At 34.9% G+C, this 20702-nt stretch overlaps 1 protein-coding gene across 1 annotated transcript in view; it reads right to left on the minus strand.

The window, feature by feature from the left end:
• ko (knockout) overlaps positions 1–20702 on the minus strand; it is a 174656-nt gene that overhangs the window by 69672 nt on the left and 84282 nt on the right. Inside the window, exon 3 of the mRNA XM_053746297.2 lies at positions 7137–7332. Coding sequence (XP_053602272.1) covers positions 7137–7332 — 196 coding nt within the window. The remainder of the gene's footprint in view (positions 1–7136; positions 7333–20702) is intronic.

Raw genomic sequence — 20702 nt, forward strand, 5'->3', positions numbered from 1 at the left:
TACCAGACTGGTCCAAATAAAAAATACTTGGTTTGATTCATTGTATGGGTTGTCTGAATGCGTATATTTATTTATTTAACTTTAATTATATCTCTTTAACTTATAATTTCATGTTTAATTTTTTCAAAACTATCAAGTGTTCTGCAATCTCTTGGTTGACATCTTTTGTCGTCCACCCAAATGTTGGCTGGAAGAAATTTGCTATTAAGTCCATCACGAAGTTGCTTTTAAGTCCATCATTGCGCTCATTGATGTTTGAAAATTTAGAGTGGGTTTCACCGTCGTCATCTTTGATATAAATTTAAACGTGCGAAGAAAAACGCAAAGCACGTAATTTTTGTCTAAACGTCAGCGGCGCACCGGTTAAAATCAACGTCAAATTTGACGGATAAAGAACAATTCATCTATCTAGTTTTTGACAGAGACATGAGGTACTTTAGAGATACAAAAAAAATCTTATACCTATTTTTTTTTTGTAATTGAACCAAAAACCACCACAAAGCGATAGATGAGACTAGCACTGGAACGTAAGAAATGGCGCGAAAAAAGGGAGGCCTTACCCAAGCAGTGGATCGATGTAGGCTGAAAATTATGATGATGATGTGTTGAAATGCTAATAGTCTGCTCAAATTACGTTTACTCAATCCAAGATTTTTCCAGAATCCAACAATAGCTGAGGGCAAGAGAGAGATAGGTAAACGTTCACAAATAAACTTGCATTGCCTATTTACGATGTTGATCTATGAAAAGCTTGTATAAATTAATATCTCTTTGCAAATATGGTTATGTAGCTTGTTATGAAATTTAGATAAAAAGGGATACATAATTTAATGTTTATCAATTGGACAATTTAGCAATAACAGTCGTTATTAGATACTTACTCGACACTTATAGAACTATTTAGATACTGAATAGGGACAACTTGGGTTGTAAATTAATGCAACAGTCTAGAGAAATAGCGCTCATTTGCGGAAATCAACTGCAATGGAGTATGAGTAAAAAGTAATTGATACTTATACATAGCTTTATCTTTCTGAAAATCTTTAAACTAATTGTTATTTAAATTCCGATTGGGATTAAATAATTTTATTATACAAAATGCATGCTTCGTATGTGAGTAAAAATCAGTTTCCCGCGGGAATTTCAGGAAACCCCTTCTTAGTGCTCCTCTACAGTGTCCTATGAACCTACACACAAAATTTCAGCTTCCTGCGCCCAGTAGTTACGGCTGTGCGTTGTCTGTCAGTCACTCAGTAACGCAAGAGTTTTATATATGTATAATTGTATATAGATATAGATAAATCTCTTGGGTAAACCCAAAACTTAAGCTTAATTAAAAGAAAAATAATTACATGAAAGGATTGTATTCTTATTATTATATTATTAGACCACTAATTGATTAATTACATTTATCAGTTTATTTATCAATCCACGTGAATTTTCCACATGAGCAAATAGAAAGGCCCTTTGGAAAGTAAAGCTGGCTTAATCGATCCAGAACAATCTGTGTTATCTGTATTTTGGACGTTGACATTTATTCCGAGTGAATGTGCGAAATTTTATAATTAAAATACCTATACTTTTCATTAAGATCCGGTCACGGACTTAATTAAAATCAAAAAAGTAAAGCAAGGGTCAAAATGGAGCCGCTACATATTTTACTCAAAAACGTGATTTAGTAACTTTCTGTATGAAAAGGAATTTTGGTACCTATACGAACAACAGAAAGAATTAGGACACAATTTAATTTAAAATATATAATTCATCTTTTCATTATAACCACTCTAGAAATATTCTTAGACTGGAGTTAATATACAATCTGTATTTTTTTTTGTCCACATATATTTAGGTATTTATATATTTTTGTGCGTTTTTCTGTAGGGTCTGCATAAAAATAAACATTTGAAAACTTGCCCTTGGTTTTATGCGATTAGACAAAATGGCGTACTTTGCGTTTATCTGCGTAGGTTAAACTTAACGTCAAAGTTGACTCGTGAAACTCAACCTTAGATAGTCTTTTATTTTATAGGATTCATTTCAAAATTGTCGACCTCGGTGCTTGCCTCTGAACCGAGAGCCTCTGCCTTCGATTCCCGGTCGGGTCAAAATGGAAAATTATCTTATTTTGATTGGCCCGGGTCTTGGATGTTTATGTATTTGTATATATATAGGGTTGATGGCGTTAAGGATGATATGTGTGCCAATAGACTGATAACTAAGAATACCAAAGACTTTGTGAAAGGTGAGAATAAAAAGTAGAAAAGCGGACTCTGGGCTACAACGCTCTATAGCGGCAGAATAAATCAGGAAAACGATCAAATGAGAGACAGAAAGAATGCAACTAACACAGAGATCCTGCAACATTTGATCTTGACTTTCATAACGACGATTACACGATATTCTTCACCAAGAAAGTGCCAGAGAGCAAACATGTTCCCTTGAAAAAGTTTAGAGAAAAACATGATTGCCTTAAAGCAGTTCAGATTAAAATTTATTAATAAAAACAAGTGGCTACGTGAAAAGTGAATGTTCCATAATGTGACGTGCCGTTTCCTTGCAAGTGTAAACACGTATTTATGATAACTTGTTTTAACAGTGAGCGTCATAAATATACCAACGAACGGACACAGAAGCAGGTGTGTTACTTGTATTTACAATGCGAAATATCAATTCGATTTCTCGACACGTGACTTTCGAAAATAAATTTATGGAGCAGGAATTTCGAGAACAATTCAATTGTAAAAATTTTCACATTTATTTATTTTTTTTACAGGTGTATCCTGCAAAGCATTTTACACCTAGGGCTTGAAAAATATTCTATTAAACTGGGCCTAAAGGGCTATACCGCCATATGCGCAAAGAAAGTCGTTACCGACAAGAACAATAGCTCTTAAATTAGAAGAACATTAGCATGATGAAGATACGAGGACCACCCATGTAATTAAGAATATTGTAACTAGCTCTTGCCCCCGACTTCGTCTTCACTTCCATTATTATTGTAACTTGGTGAAAAGAAAATCTATCCCACGGGAATTGTACGTTTTTCTGGGAGACGCTAAAATTTCCGGGATAGATCCATGCTGTTATATACACACTCACATTTTAAAATACATTTTTAAATAAAATATTTTGGGATCTATGTAGCCTTTGTGATGTGAAAACCACTTGTCTATACTATATCTATAGCTTTTTATTATAAAGAGGTAAGTGTTTGTGAGTGAGTTTGTATGTTTGATGCGGGTAATCTCTGAAGCTACCGAACCGAATTCAAAAATTCTTTCACCATTAGAAAGGTACATTATCCAAGATTGCTATAGGCTATATTATATCTCAAAATTTCCACGGGAGCGAGGCCTCGGGAAACATACAGTAATGTATATCTCCTACCTACAGACATAGACCAGAGACATACCAGATATAGTTTTATTTCGTATATGTACATAGATAAAAATCCGAATACTCCGCATAATGCCATTGATAAAAGCGACGATTTGCAATGATTTTGGATAAGTTGATGTGCTGTTGACTGTACATAGCAGACGATGTAAACTATCAACGTTATATCACATTATTCATACACAAAAGTGTTATCCCAAGTTAGTACAAGTAATTGTTAGTACTCTCGCGATTCAAAACAATGTATGCTAATTAATTAATTCATAAAAACAATTATATTAGCATAAACATACATAGACACTTTACCAAGTCATCTGTGTATGAATGAACGTGAATAATTACCTATTCTTAATTGCAAATAACAATGTGCAGTCATTAAATTAAGTATGATACTACATAATATTATTCCACCAAACTAACGATTCGACCGCTGCGGCCGCACTGCCGATATGATCCGTCAATTTTCTTGAGAAAGGGATCATTTCCAAAATCAATCGTTTATAAAATTGACATTACCGCAGTACAGATTAATGATTTTGAAGTCAGATAGTACAACTAATTCTTGTAAACTAATTCAATTTGAAAAATTGTAATGACAGCGCGGCCGCAGCGTCGAAACACCCTGAGGAACACCCAGGAATAGGTAGGTAATAGGTATGTATAGGTGAGTCTTATACACACTATCGCTACACTCAGACAGACCGGCATCTGTCTAAATGAACGAACATTGTGTAGTCTGTATGAGAGCTTATATTTACCGCAAGAAAAAACCAGCAATGTATATCCAAATCCGCCAAAACTTGGCGAACTTTTTATAGTATTATAGAGTTAAACGGTCACTGAATCCCGACTCATAACTTAACAACTAAGAATGAAATTGCTAAGATGATAAAATTTATTGATTCCAGTGTACAGACATCCGTTAGAACAGGGTTGGTTGCACCGTTAACATTAACGTTAAATTTATCGTGCGCAGAAAAACTCAAAGTACGCCATTTTGTTTAAAAGCCAGTGGCGCGCCGGTTAAAGTCAACTTCTTAGACGGTGCAACTCACCCCTAAAAAGGTTGTGTTGGAACTAATGTTAGAACATTAAAATCAATACTTATACTCTCAAATATTGCAAGTTATACAACAATTTTGAATTTACAACACTAGATAAGATTGTAACTAAAGATTAAAGGCTATTGTAACAATACAAGACTTAATTAAATAAACATTGTATTGTCGATAGCCGACAGGTTGCAACTAACAAATATTAATTACTAGCTTTTGCCCGCGACTCCGCCCGCGGCAGAAAGTAGCCTCCGCCACTTTCCAGCTCTTCAACTATCTCCACACCCAAAATTGCTCTATTCTGGCGTGAAAGAAGGATAAACAAACTCACTTAATATTGATTAATATATAATATGGAGTAGCTTTTATTTGTGCTTAAATCAATGTCCTTCTCTGCGCTTATTAACTTTATGTAATATTTCGAAAATATTGATTCAGTAGATTCCTAATAGATAAAGCGTTAAGATGTATCAAACTCAGTTTCGCATTAGGATTAGGATTCAGTAGCTCCAGATAAAATGAATGAATGCGATCCAGTATCCTTCAATCGATGCTGATAACATTGTTTAATTGTACCTAACTTTTATATGTTTCGTTTCTACTTTTTACTTTTAATGTCAACGAGATCAAAGCATACAGACAGACTACGCGACCGTGTCGACACGGGCTGGACTTGCAAGGACGTCTACTTATGTAATATCAACATGCGTGCATGAAACGAAACGCCTTCAATGTAAATAAATTAAATTGTATAAATATTTGTTCAAACAGAACGAGAGATGAATAACATGTAATTTTGAATGATTACAATGCAAATAAAACGTCAACAGAGACAACAGATTAATGACCACTATAATTCGGCCTTTGCCCAGCAGTGGGACACATTATACAATCTTTATAAAAAGAGATAATTATAATAAAAAGATGACAAAGGAATGTGTCAGCTTCTGTTATCCCCAAAAATGATTTCTTGCTGTCAACATTGATTTTGCCAAACAGTCCGGCGCAAATCCAACTGGGTTCATGACTTGTTTCATAGATCGTGGTAGATCCTAGAAGAAACTGGTAGTTATTCCATCTATAACGCAATTACTTCGACACACGTGTAATACCTAGTAACAGCGACTGCGACGTCCTTGCAAATATGATTTGGTATTTCTTATCAGAATTATTGAACGTGTGTGTATAGAATTGGTCGATAACTACTACAATATTTGCATTTCTATATTAGATTCAGGTTTTTATTATTGGCTACCTATTGACGTTAATTTTAGCGCTCTTCACTCGCAAATATATATATATATAGGTATAGAAAAACATATTAGAAATAGATCAAGTTATCAAATTAGTTGCTCAACAAACAATTTTTTCATCAGGTTTATTACGAATCAACAGAACTGTGTTTTTTTCAAACAGTATGTACTTCTGAAACTACTAATATTATTGGTTATCTGGTTATATGTCACCTTAAATTATAGACATTTAAAGTGACATATAACCATATAATATTTAGGTAAGTATATTGAAGGAAGGTTTAGCGCAAATCACTTTGAACTCCTGACGACTTTTGACGACCTCGGTGGCGCAGTGGTAAAGTGCTTGGCCTCGATCTTGGGTTCGAACCCCGGTCGGGTCATGATGGAAAATGATCTTTTTGTAATTGGCCCGGGTCTTGGATGTTTATGTATATATTTATTTGTTATAAAATATAGTATCGTTGAGTTAGTATACCATAACACAAGTCTCGTACTTACTCTGGGGCTAGATCAATCTGTGTGATTTGTCCTAATATATTTATTTATTTGTTTTATTCTTACCAACGTAAATTGGTAGGAAACGTTAAAACAGAAATAAGAATACACAAAACGTATTCGACAATATAATTGCACAGTAATTTGGACGCAAACAAAACGCAGCCTACACTCGACACTCGCTCCGGCCTTGCAAGGACGCTCCGTTATGTAACAGCTTGCGTGGTACGAAACGTTCCTCGATAATACAGATAATATCTCTTCGGAGTCCAAATGGATTGTTTTATTAATTGCTCGTTGTTATCTCCAGTACATCGTGATTGTCATTTTCGGAAGTGGTTTGATTCATAGCGGTATTTTTTTGCCCACGTCTATTGTAATTTGGGACAAGTTTTATGACAAGACCGAATTTATTTGATACAGATGAGCCAAATAGCAGGCAGAAGACGAAGAATTGTATCTGTCAGGTCAGTCTGTAAGGTCCACGTTTAATTTTCACTCTCGTTGCTTTGTGTTTTTCTAAAACTTCAGCCCGTTTTTCTAGCCGGGATGTTTCTTAAATTTTAAACATCATTATTTCATACAGCCAGCAGTCCACTCAGAAAGCAAATACAAAGAAGAAAAGTTGTCACAAATACGCGGGGCTGAGGCAGGCGAGCGGAGAAGCTATTCTAGCGGAAATGCGCCCCGCCTTACGTAACGTCTGTGCCCCTGACATTGTAGATATGCTTAAGTTGATATACCGGGTCCTTCTTTATGGCCCGTACACCACCGAATATACCAATATACCGAATTGCAGCGGCTATGTAGCACTTTAGTGACGCATGCGCATATATGCGCATTTACATGTGTGTTAAATTCCATACAATTTTCGGTGTTCGGTGGGCATATCTTCAACTTGGTCACAGTCCCTAACATAAAATAAAAAACTTACCCAATCCGCAAATCAAGTAAGTCGGCGGGGGCTTGAGCACGGAGCGTGCGTACGCGCCGCGCACGGTCTCCAGCGCGCGGGGGGCCCCCGCGACTAACAGCACGCCCGGGGCCACGTACCCCGCATAGCGCAGCTCCGCCGTAGCCGCTGCTAGGGCCCCCGCCCACCAACATTTTGCATTGGCTGCTAAGAAGCTCTGTGGAAGAAGAAAAACTTTATTAAGTAAGTAATAAAAAGTTAAGGTGAACAAATAATTTCATACTAGATCTCTCGGACAAAACTATTTTTTTGCCTTCAATTAAAAAAAAAACCTTAAAAAAATGTTAAAATGTTACGTATATTTTCAAGTGCGCATTTAATATGTTCAGCGAAAACTATTTTGATGATTAAATCGGTTTAGGTTCCCTATAAAATGCCAATCCCATTTTTAGATAAAGTTACTATGAAAAACTAAATGTGATTGAATAGCATATCAACACTTTCAAATTTATAATTAATATAAGGATATACAAGGCATAGGATAATAATAGTATCAGTAGATATCGATACCAAGCCACGCCAAGCCGGTAACGTGGCGAATGTATCTATTAAACGACTCGCGAGCACCATGTTTTCATTAGCAGTAAATTTCATCAAGATTATGGCCATTTACAGCAACATTATGAGACTAAAATGGCGCAAATGATCTCCAACGTAACCAATATAGACGGTGCTATAGACAGTGTAAATTGTTTTATTTTGCAAATGGTACTAGAACCGCGAATCGGTTTCTAACAGGTCTTTCACGATTGAAGCTGTCTTATGTATGAATCTAAATTATGTACTATTAAACTTTAAATGAAACTGGAATTTTATCTCAATTACAATACATATTAATCTTGGATATAATACATGATCAAATAACAAATCTAATTAACAAGAGCAAATATAATGTCCGGTCTTGAATCACAATCCCACGGAATGCCGCGTGCCGTCGGCCAATCATAGCACGGCATTAGTGCTGTGACCACCCCGTAGAGATGGGACATCTAATATATTGTATTCTTGCGATTTTCGCGTCTAACAGTACTAAAAGACTGACCAAAAATACCTAAGCTACCCAGAGGAGCACAACGGCGCAATAGTTAGCGCGCCTGTGATAGTGACGGTTAAAATACTCTTACAATTGTCCTGTTGATACCAAAAATGTATTACTCGTATATTGAGCTTCAGAAGGCACGTAAAGCCATTGGTCCCGGTTATATTTGCAGTTGTTAAAACCCGCCAATCTGCAATGAGACCGCGTGATGGGTTAAGGAATGCCTGTGCCCCAGCAGTGCTTAAATGGCTATTGATGACGATGCGTAGAAAATAATTTTGATTGGTTATGCCGCTTTCTGGTCCAAGCAGAACCGGCAAGCCTAAGATATCGTCAAGGACGATGTACATACTCTAAAGTTACTGCCTCAGCTATAGTGTTTTCTTTATTTTGAAAGACACTTTTTCTTATGCTACAAGCATATTTTTATTGTCATGGTTACCCACCTTGTACTTACTAGTGTTTTATCGGCAATCTTTTTAAGTTTACAATTCAGCGGACGAAGCCTTGTATAAAAGTTAAAACTTACTTTGAGCTGAAGTATGTTAAGTTTTGTTCTGCCAATCCTAATCCTAACTAATATTATAATTGCCAAAGTAAGTTTGTTTATTTGTTTGTTTGTTAACAAACTCTTCATGCTCTATCTACTCAACCAATCTTCTTGAAATTTGAAGTATGGAGAAGGACATATAAAATAAAATCACGCGGTTCGCCGCGGACAATACTAAACATACTTTAAGTAAAAGCATTCTTTAACTAGGGGTTTCGAGTGTTAGGAAAGTTTTGTACTTAAATGCCACTTACTATCGACCGCAGGCCCAAACTTAGTCCTTGACCGGCAGTCAAAAAGCTTGGCATTTAGCGTTGCAAAACATGCACTTTGTATGCACCTTGCGAAACGAGTGCACTCGTCGGAACGGGGGAAGTGACGCGCTGTATGTTAATGTTTCTCAACCACTGAGATGCATGAGAGCCTTTACCCGACTGAGAAAAAATATTAATATTATGCTGTTGCAAACGAACAAAAAAATCTTAGTTCGAAGCGTAGCTTTTTCAATTCTTTATTAGAAATATTCCATGTCGTTAAAATTATTTCATGTGTGTAATAGTTTGCGGATTCTAGGATGATAGGAACAGCGTAATTACATTGTAACACCCCTGGTGAGTCCACAGGACATAGGCTACGTTGACCCCTTACTATCAAGTAGTCTGCACACCTGTATTCCTGATTGATAGCATTTTTTACAGAATAACGAGCATATGCAACACGGCCCTAGAATAGGACCACTCCATATCCGATGTCGTACGAGGCGACTAAGGGACACAAAGCCTTAACAGCTAATAGGTAACAATAGCATTCCCAAAGAGATTCGGTTGTAAAATCGTAACTAAATCTTCCAAATTTAATGGCAATTACTTTTACCCTAACCCTGGGCTTTGGGGCGTCAGGGCTCCGAATTCAACCAGGAACACGCAAAGATGACAAAGAGAGTATGTGTAAAAAGCTCTCCTTTCAGCTTAAACCTTATGCTTAATTTACCCCCACTATAGACCCAAATGCCAGGAACGAAATTGACACATACAGCAAGGTGGAATGAAAAGTAGTGCCATCAATATTTATGGAAATCCTCGACATCCAAGTAACCGTGTAATTACAATCCATTCAGGCGATAATGTGCCACGAGCATTAATAACAACTGTACAGAAATGTCACTTCACATGCAAAAGCTTACATACAAACTAAGTATGTAATTTAACCGTTTTGATTGTGAGGCAGTATAATTTAGTGATGGAAATTAAAAAATATATAATTTAAATTCATAATTAGTAAATGCTGGATTGGTTAGATACATAGTACTGCATTGGAACCGAAATACTCCGAACTACCGAACTCCAAAAGTTAACTGATTACAACATTTTAAAAGTTGATTTGATCACTATAATGAAAGTAACTCGTGGAGATAAAACAAAAAAATTAAGTCTTATTTTTTAATTTAACCCAACAGCTATTCCAAAGCTCAAAGATCTACGCTAATCATGTAACAATAAATCTATGGCGTAATTTTTGAAAGATCACAATATAGATATTTGATAAAAATATATTCTTCTATGGTATCGTTATTTTATGTCCGCGATATAGCGCCCGCCCCCGCCTTTCGTCCACTTTCACGAAAACTTATTTAATTCGTGCCAAGGAAACTTCTCATCTACATAATGATTCCAAGTCATTATTCCAGTAATTTAGTCTTTATAGTGCTTGTTTTCTCTATGGTCTTCGATCTTAATGGTCTGTCTGTTTTGAAGCGGTGATGGTGTAATGGTTAAGACGCCCGCCTGTCGATCTAAAGGTCTCAGGTTCGTATCCTTCTCGTGCCATATGACTTTGTATATCAATCTGACTCATATAGTAGTTTTCATACACATCGTGAGGAAACCTGCACATTGGTGGACAGTTCACTAGTGTGTATGCGGCGACTACCTGCCACTAGATGGCGGTAAGTATAGTCGTGAGAGTCATGTCAGATGCCTTTAAGTGACTTGCGAATAAAATCTGACACCAGTGTTAGCAATACAACACTCGATATGATGACGATGGGTCTGTCCATCAGGCTGGCACTTTTGAGACCGTAAATAAAGTATTATAATAAAATAATATTCGCTCGTATCTGCATGTTCCCGTTTGTATTCCGGGTTTTGAAGCCGCGAAGCCTGGAGTCAGCGTAAAAGAAAAACCTTAAATTTTGAAGATTCGGCTGTGATTTTACAACAGCCAGCCTGACGTCAACCCTCAAGGAAAAAAAAAATATTTATCTTTGTACGACATTTAGTATCATTTGAAAGATTAAAGAAATCGGTATGTTTTTACATACAATTAATCTTTCCATTTATCTTAGATCAACAAAATGAACTAAGGCGTACGACGCTAAAAATGGAAGCGCTATTATAAAATAAATAGACATCTTGCAAATCGTTTTGGAATTACTTGTGGTTATAATCATTTTTCGCAACATCTCCGGCCCTTATTCTTCTTCATCTAATTCGCCACTTATCGTTGCATCACACACGACACTCACAAAACATTTATAATCAAATGTTAATTGTAAAATCGTGTAAGCAGTTTTATATGGACATGGTGAAGTTAAGTCGATATTTCATTTCAATTGTGGGTCTTATTCACACGCAATAAGAAGTACTGTTTAGGCATGATATTGACTTTGTAACATATCATATTATTATTATTATAGATATCCTTTTAGAAGTATAGCTTTGAAGGCTCCATTGTAAATCTTTTTTTTTAACATTACATATTTTTATTGATGCTAAAATTATCTCTCTCTCATATTTTCGTGTGTTCCCGTTTACTTCCCAGGCTGCGATGCCCGAAACCCGGGGTGAAAAACAAAAAGTAACAGCGTAAAAAATACACACAAGGTCGACATGATTGTCATGTGTTTCGACTTGTCTATCAGCTTTCAAGGGTTTATATCCCCTAGTCGTACAGCATCCACGGGAGGATTATTATTGACATATGACTATACTAAGGTTACTACGTCAAATTCTTCGTCTGCCGCTTAAAGATCTTAATTGATGGAATCTCTATCCTTATTAAAATAGGTATTATAAAACAAATTCTTCTATCGGATCTTTTATGTATGTTCTATAAACTCAAAAACCGAACAAATCCGTGCAGTAGTTTTCACCAATAGATATCTAATCTAATTCCTGTGGATATAATAAAGGGTATAATAATTTATCATGTTTTTACCCGAGCAAAGCCGGGACGGGCCGTTACTACCCGTAGTTCATAGTTTTAGGGTGAGTTGCACCGTCAAATTTGACTTTGATTTTAACCGGCGCGCGGCTGACGTTTAGACAAAATGGCGTACTTTGCGATTTTCTGCGCACGTTAATGTTAACGTCAAAGTTGACGGCGCAATCCACCCTAAATGTTTTTTTTTTTAGCAATGTAATGGCTGTAACCACATAAAATATGATCGAAACCGCCAAAAACAAGGAAGCTGATGTTAAGTCATGTCGTGACTGCTTCTGACTGCTCCTCGACCAATGTCATGACCCCGCTGATGTCATACCAGTTTGACGGTTACACGGTGGTTTTGCACGGGAATTTTTCGTCTATTGCGTCATTTTTTGATATTATAAAGTTGATATAATTTATGAAATTCTTTGTCTTTACAAGCTTTTATTTAACTTGCAATGTAATTAACTCAATTTTTAAGCAGATATCTTCAACCGAATTTCTGTTTTTATATTTTTTCATAAATTTCTGATTCTGTTTCTTTTATATTAAATTGATTATAATTTTTTTAATCTGTTTTTTTTATTATTGTCATTAAAGCCAACGTTTATTCTGAAAGTAAACCTTCGTAGGCACTTTTGCTGGTCATTTCCTCTCTGCAAGTCTGTATTAATCCCTTGAAATAAATATATTTATTGTCCATTTAATCCAAGAACTAGAAAAATGAACTTATTTGGTTGCAAATTTTTTCTTGTAATTTTGAGGTACCTACCAATCGTACATGAACCTGCCCCGTGTGCCCAAACACCTGCACCCAAGAAGACCTGATAGCGGCCATGGATAAGGCGGTAAAAATGGCAGAACACACAAACCACAAATTTGAATTTGAAAGGCAGAGAAAATTTGAATATAATCCTATACATCGAAACGCCAAGAAGAAGAATCGTTTATGTTTCTACTGAATCTCACACGTCATCGATACACAGACCTATTTTTAGATGTCTCGTTGGTCTTGTTTATATGTTACCAAATGCCAATTTTGTCTGAATAGTTACATAATTCATAATATTAACCACCAAAATCTGCAAATAAATAACATTGACAATTGAATACATTAGTGACTGTTATTATTCAGTGTCAAATAGTGTTTGATAATTCCAACGATTGAACACTGTGATAGTCATCAACCTACCCAAATTCACTGCAAATTCGCCTCTAAAACCGAGACATAGAGGTCAACAGGATAACTTACATGCCCACTGTACAATGTGACCTTTTGTAAATCGCTTTGTGACTGCCGATGGTTTTGCTATTTATACCTAGATTAAATCAGCTCCCAAATTATCGAAGATTCAAAATGTTATTGAGTTATATTTTTCATTCCTTGACATTCAATACATTGAAAGATATTATTTTGATACATTAATTCATGATGTCATAACATAAGTAAGTAAATTATTAAGTCGCATTAATGTAAGTAATGTACCTATACATAATGTGGTTGGTTAATTTTGCAACGGAAATTACATTATTTGCATCAATTAAATGGCAAAACTTTAATGTAATTATTTTAGAAAATCAAAAACAAAAAATACTTTTTTTACACTAAGCCAAGTTTGAGTTGAATTATTGTAATTATATAATTGAACATGTACCTACTAGTTAATTGTAAATATTTAAATATATAATCAAATAAATTATCTTCTTCCTTCAATTATCATTAAATACTCAAATCTAATCTACTATTAAACAAAACGCAATCTTACTATCTCAATTGAAAAAAGAACATAATTAACTGGCAAGCAATTTTCTTTAACCGTATCAAATTGCCAGTAAGAACATAATTTGCACAGGAACCTAACCTACACTCACACGGGAAACGCAAGCAGACCGTAACTACAATGAATGTGTATGTTTGTATGTCTAATATATGTCCCTTAGCGGTATCTCATATATGTATAGTTGAAACATCGCGAGGGAGATCTTGACGATAAGACTTTTTAATTTCTGTGATTTCAAAGATAATTCACTTCATTGTCTTTTTTAATTTAAAACTGATTCTAAAAAAAATTTCTTTAATTTTTTTTGTGACTGACTAAATTAAAATCGAACCAAATTCAAATTGAAGTCGGCACGTGTTCGTAAAAAGCAAATTCTTGTTCCGAATTTTTTGAAGTGGCCAGTACTCAGTTGAAATAGCACTTACTAAAATTTATGAGTGACACATTTATCCAAGCGCCCTTTTGAACGCAGGAAACACATGTCGTTATTAGAATTAGCTACCATGTTATAATTATTTCATAATACTAATTTCGGAAGATAAAAAAATGCTTGAAACGACTTGTTTATAAAATATTTTTAATATACTTAACGTACTTCAGTACCTGTTGAATATTAATATTTTGTAACATTCACTTTGATTAATTTTTCATTATTGGAGCTGATAATTAAATGATTTTTTTCTATATTAAACCTATTGATTGCATCCAATTTTGCCTACTTACTTATACTATTTGTATTATAAATGCGAAAGTTTGGATGTGTTAGCTATAGGTTCTTGGCTATAGGTTCATGTTTGCAATTTGATCACTTAAAATTTACTGGGCACATTTTCATGAAATTTGGTACATGGATGGAAATATCCTGGAGTAGTATAAGGTACATTTTACCCCGAATTACCCACTAGAGCAAAGCAACGGGGCGCAGCAAATTTAAAATATTTTCTGTAAACTGTCTCGATCAACTTTTACTACCATTCCACTCAACAAGAACACAAATCATAGTAGTATTAACATAAATAACAGCGCAAACAAATGGCCGTCGGTGAGCGAGGAAAGTGCTGAATTTGTGAATAAACTGATCGATTACGCGTTTTCTTTGAACAGTCTAAGCATAGACGACGTTAATGTTATATGTTAGTAAAATATAGTTGTCTCAATATATAAGTAAACTAAAGAATTTTTATATCCGAATACGTTTATCTCTGAAACTGTTGCTGGTCTTAAATATATTCAGGAGTCGCAAAAACGGAGCTGTGGCATTCTTTCTTTATTTATTCTTTCTTTATTTATTTTATTTGTGATATCATTTGATATATAAATGTTACTAAATAAATCAATAGATCCGACAGATATGGCTTTGAGGAGATATGCGAAGGATGGTGAATGGAAGCGATGGATTGTGAAATAGAGTGGAGGTCTTTGCCCAGCAGTGGGATAGCACAGGCTAATAGTACTAAAAATTAAATCAATAAATCAATATCAAAGAATAGATGAGTTTGCAAAACGTAAAACAAAGAATTCAGTAGATCTTCTTAGCGGGCTGAATTTGAAAAAAAATATTTCACGTCTCGTAAAGTTATCTTTTATTAGGCCACACAGGGCACGCACGATAATAAGTGTAGTACCACGATTTTGTTAACCTTACTAAAACGCACAATGTTTATGACAAGAATATTAAAACCCAAGATAAAATCAAAACACCACTTACGACATGCCAAACAATGCTAAAGGGGAATCAACTACAACTAACCATTCATCTCCATTGAACCGTACAAACACACAGACAACAATCTTAATATATTTATGACAGAAAGCGTAAGTGGTTGCTTCATCTTTCGACCTATCCAATGAACTGAGTGACATTGTTGCATCACAATAGACCAGTTATCAGATAGACAGCGAAAAACATTGTGTTTGAAAAATATCTTAAGTGTGTGATTGTAGGCCGTCTTCATAAACCACCGTTTATGTCCAATACGCATTAGGGACGTTTTCGCGACGACCAAATTAGATCAATTTTGAAAATTCATATCCTTGCTTTATTTTATTTATAAATAAATAATAGGTCAAACCGTATCTCAGGAGAATTCACAATTCAAATTCCAGTTCTGTGAACTTTGTCAAGTTGTCAAAAGTTCTTGGAAAATTATTCAATACATCCTAATTGTCTACGCCAGTACACCACAACACTAGGCACGTCCCGCCCGCGACCCCTCGCGCGGTAGCCAATGGCTATCGAACACGACAATTTAAATTTTATTCCTGCGCGCGCACTACAAATCTAGTTTATTTCTATTGTTTTTTTTCCTGTCATTCGATTCGATTTCTGTTTTTCATTATACCAATTTGTAAGAACAAAGAAAAATATAATTATCTAATTCTTAGCTCCAAGTATTTTATTTTAACTACCTATTAGTTCCGTAACGAACACTAATATTATTAATTTATTGGAAGATTTATAACAGAAATAGATACAGTACAAACCAGGAATGCTTTATTTAATTGTTAAATAAGACACAGCAACAAAACATCAATTACTTACACGCAAATCACAAACTCATATCACATATGTCTTCAGAGTTTGTACTTCATTGCTGCCAAATGAGTCAAGGCTCATTTTTCGTCTATTCTGTGGTATGTCTGTAAAAATAAAAGACAAGAAATCTTGCCACACAATTATTAAATGACGGTACGGGCCGCCTAATAGCATTACCTTCTTATTGCTCTGATTGGTATTTATTGTGCACACTGTGGTTTGCAGTAGTTACGCTGTGTACAGACAAGTGTAGGGGTGGTGTTGCCAAGGTTTATAATATGTTATGTATATGAAAAAAGGAGCTCAATGGCGCAGTGTTATCTCGGCCTGTGATAGTGGCGGTTAAGACACTGACACAATAGTCGATTATTAGATGGGTGACCAAAATTATCTATAGTTCTCCGTGCTTTGGAAGACAGGTAAAGCCGTTGGTCCCGGCTGTATTTGCATTAGTTAAAAGCCGCCAATCCGCAATGGGCCCGCGTGGTGGGTCATAGCTTAAACTCCTTATCCATCCGTAAGGAAAGGATGGCCACTAGCAGTGGGGACGTCACAGTTGCTGATATGATTTAGCAAATGGTATGCAATTGCTATATAAATTGAGATAAATTAACAAACATTTTATTGCATAATTTCCACGGAAACTTAAGAACCTGCAAAGAATTAAGTAACAGATGTCTTTACTTGCCACAGAATATATAATTATAAATAATGGCCATAGCAATTCTATAAGTTATTATGATGGCTATAACTTGGTTTTACAGCAGTTTGAACGGTCACTTTAGGTAAATTAGTATTTACGTTTATATTGAATATTTCAAAATTATTTTACGACATAACTCGTACTTTAAAGATTATTCGAGAAACACCTCAAAAATTCGATTATGTTATTGGTAAAGTAAAATCTGCCATAAAGAAAATAGCCCATTATTTGGTATTCGTTAAAATCAGTACGCGTCAAATATATAATAACCTAGGTACAGTTAACAGCATATCAACCTAGCCAAGTTCATTGCAAACTCACCGCTATAACCGCGCTATAGAGGTTCATGCAGAATAACTTGATGTGCTGTTGACTGTACACACTAAATCGATGTTAACCACAAACCAGTACATACCATAGCTACAAACGTAGCTTGTGAGAAATAACTATAAATATAAAGATTGACGAGAAAAAGTGCCTGTGAAGGTCTAATTTCTGAATAAATGATTTGAATTTGAATTTTGAGGAATTCATAGTACAGTGAGTTCAAAGCTTTACTTGTGGTCTCATTGTTGTCCATATTCTTCGTTAAACAAATTAAGGTTTATTGTTTGTGTAGGTACCTATTGTTCGTATGCACACATTATGCAATTAATTGAAATGCTCTTTAAGAATGAGGTTAAGCGACTTACATGTTTTTATTATCGCATAATTACTAGCACAAGTAAGTATAAATATAAAAATATTAGGACAAATCACACCGATTGAGCTAGCCCCAAAGTAAGTTCGAGAATTGTGTTATGAGATACTAACTCAACGGTACTATATTTTATAACAAATACATATATAGATAAACATCCAAGACCCGGGCCAATCAGAAAAAGATCATTTTCCATCATGACTCGACGAGGGATCGAACCCGAGACCTCTCGGTTCAGAGGCAAGCACTTTACCACTGCGCCACAGAGGTCGTCATTTATTGTAGTATGCACAATATTAACCTGCTAATTTTGATGCTTTTGTTGTGCAACTGTCGCTGTAATAGTTAAATTCAAATAACAAAAACTAAATTCGAACATGAAATCCAATTACTAGTTCTTATCATTCACCTCGCTCACCGCCACTGGCAGTTCATGTCTCATTCACTACTATTATAATTGTTCTAAGTGTCAGTCTAAGCTACATTTAAAAGGAAATAATTATTTCAGCTTCCATACTTTCTATAGTTGGATTTCCAAACATAACCATTTATCCAATAGTATAATATATGATATATGATTGAAAAATGATATATGATTGAAAAATAACTAAAAGTATAGATATAACTACTATATATAAAAACTATAGTATATAACTACTGTTGCCTTATTGAAAAAAAAACTGTAAGTCAATTAGGCCCCAAGTTTAAATAAGTATACACAAAATATACACAAAACCATGTTTACTATGACGCAAGCTTTTACTGTTCACCAAATTGATTCGGACATCCGTGTTGGTATATCTAATTGAATCTATAATAAGCCTCTAAACCGATTATCCAACTTAGGGTATTAAGTTTTGAGGGTATCCGCTTATTTTCTCCGAATAAACGACTTTTTGAGCGCACAATTTTATATTTTATTTTATCCTTCTATCATTTTTTGAAGTGAAAACTTCTTTAGCGGCATTGTGCACTTCTGCCGGCAGTCACGGAATCCACCCGCAACCCCTTTTTAATGAAACCATTAATAATGAGGTAATTAGGTAGGTTTCCTTTCAGAGCAGTTAATTTGTTTGAACTAAGGGGGGAGGCTGGTGTACTGAGATACAAGCTCTGCTTAGTTCAGACACCAGTCTCTCACAACCTTGACTATTTAAATTTATCATGTACAATATGTAAAAATATCTGTATATCATACAACCAGGATTGTAGAGAAAAATAAAGATTATTTGAGTTTGAGTTGAGTTTGAGTTTGAATAGCATAATTAAACATAACTAGCGGCCCGTCCAGTTTTCGCTCGTATACAACCATAGTTTGTGAGGATGTGTATGTTTGTTACTCTTTCACGCAAAATCTACTGGACGGATTGTTATGAAATTTGGTACACGGGTGAAATATCTGGAGTAACACATAGGGTGATTTTTATCCCAAAATTCCCACGGGAAAGAAGCCCCGGGGCATAGCTAGTAAATTATACACGTAAAAATATATAAGATAAATGCAACAGTTTAACTTTTTTTTTATATAACATGTAAGAATGCTTTCATATTAGAACAATTTACTATACTATCAAACATCAAATAACCTTGACCAAATTATTATAACATCAAGAAATATTCATTATTTACTTTCAAGTTTAACAATCATTAAATGATTTCTTAACAATTACCACAATAATGACCTATACCTACTCAGAACTTATAGTATTGATCTAGTTCATAATATCCCCTTGACATTCTATTGTCACGACGATTTTGTAACGTTTACTAAGTCTACTCATAAATAGGTCTTGCTTTAAAGAGTACAAAATAAATGTGGGGCTGTGTCCTCTTGGCTGGCAACACTGGGTGTTTATCAACCAATCTTAAACATTCTATTTGGTGTTGCAATGGCGAAAAATGGTTTCGAATACTTACCACCGAAAATATATTTTGTTAGTTCAAGTTGAATTCTGTTATTTATAAAATAATTAATGAATATTTTAGGCTAAAGTATCTTTTGTCACTAGACAAAACATATTTTAGCATGAAATATGCTTTAAATATAATATACATACAATAACCTGACAGAAGTTCAAAGTTTTCGCAGTCAGTAAAAAATAACATTATATGCGGAAACAGAAACACATTAAATTAAATCCTTCCTAACTAATATTAAGTGGTAGTGGTGTAATGGTTAAGACGCACGCCTGTGGATCGAAAGGTCCCAGGTTTGAATCCTACTCGTGCCACATGAGTTTGTATACAAATCTGACTCATATATAGTAGTTTTCATCGACCACCACTTGCTTCCGGTGAAGGAAAACATCAGGAGGAAACCTGCACACTGGTTGATTATTATTAACTTGTGTGTGAAATGGAGAAGGCAATGGCAAACCACTCCATTAATAATGCCAAGAAAGTTGTTGTGTGTGTTCTGTTAATGACCATGACCCTCAGCCATGAGGAATCAGCTATGAAGAAGAAGAACTAATATTATAAATGCGAAAGTAAATTTGTTTGTTACCTCTTCACGCTTTATCTACTCAACCAACCTTCTTGAAATTTTGTATACATGTAGTTTGAAGTATGATAAAGGAACCATACCTTTCATCCCGGAACCATAACTCTTCCCGTGGGAAATTTAATATAAATAGTTAATAATAAGTACAAAAACCTGTACTCATCACAGAACACATATTGCCCAGGAAGCAATATATCAATAATATTTCTATATCAACCAATTTTGATATACAGATTAATATGTAATTGTACATATATTTTTAAGAATCAAAATAAAACTGTGACACCAATAAAAACAATAAAAAATACCTCAATCAATGCTTCAAATACAACCGTTTAGCTTAACAATGTTATCAGAAAATAAGTTCTTCAATCGAACGACGCGCAGTGAAAGTACCTATAATGAAATTTATCAATGAGCGCGAACGGAGCCGAATAGTCACCATTGAAAGGTCCCAGGTTCGAATCCTACTCGTGCTACATGAGTTTCGTTTACCAATCTGACTCAT

Source organism: Plodia interpunctella, chromosome 6 (assembly GCF_027563975.2).
Source record: "Plodia interpunctella isolate USDA-ARS_2022_Savannah chromosome 6, ilPloInte3.2, whole genome shotgun sequence".
Taxonomy (NCBI): Eukaryota; Metazoa; Arthropoda; class Insecta; order Lepidoptera; family Pyralidae; genus Plodia; species Plodia interpunctella.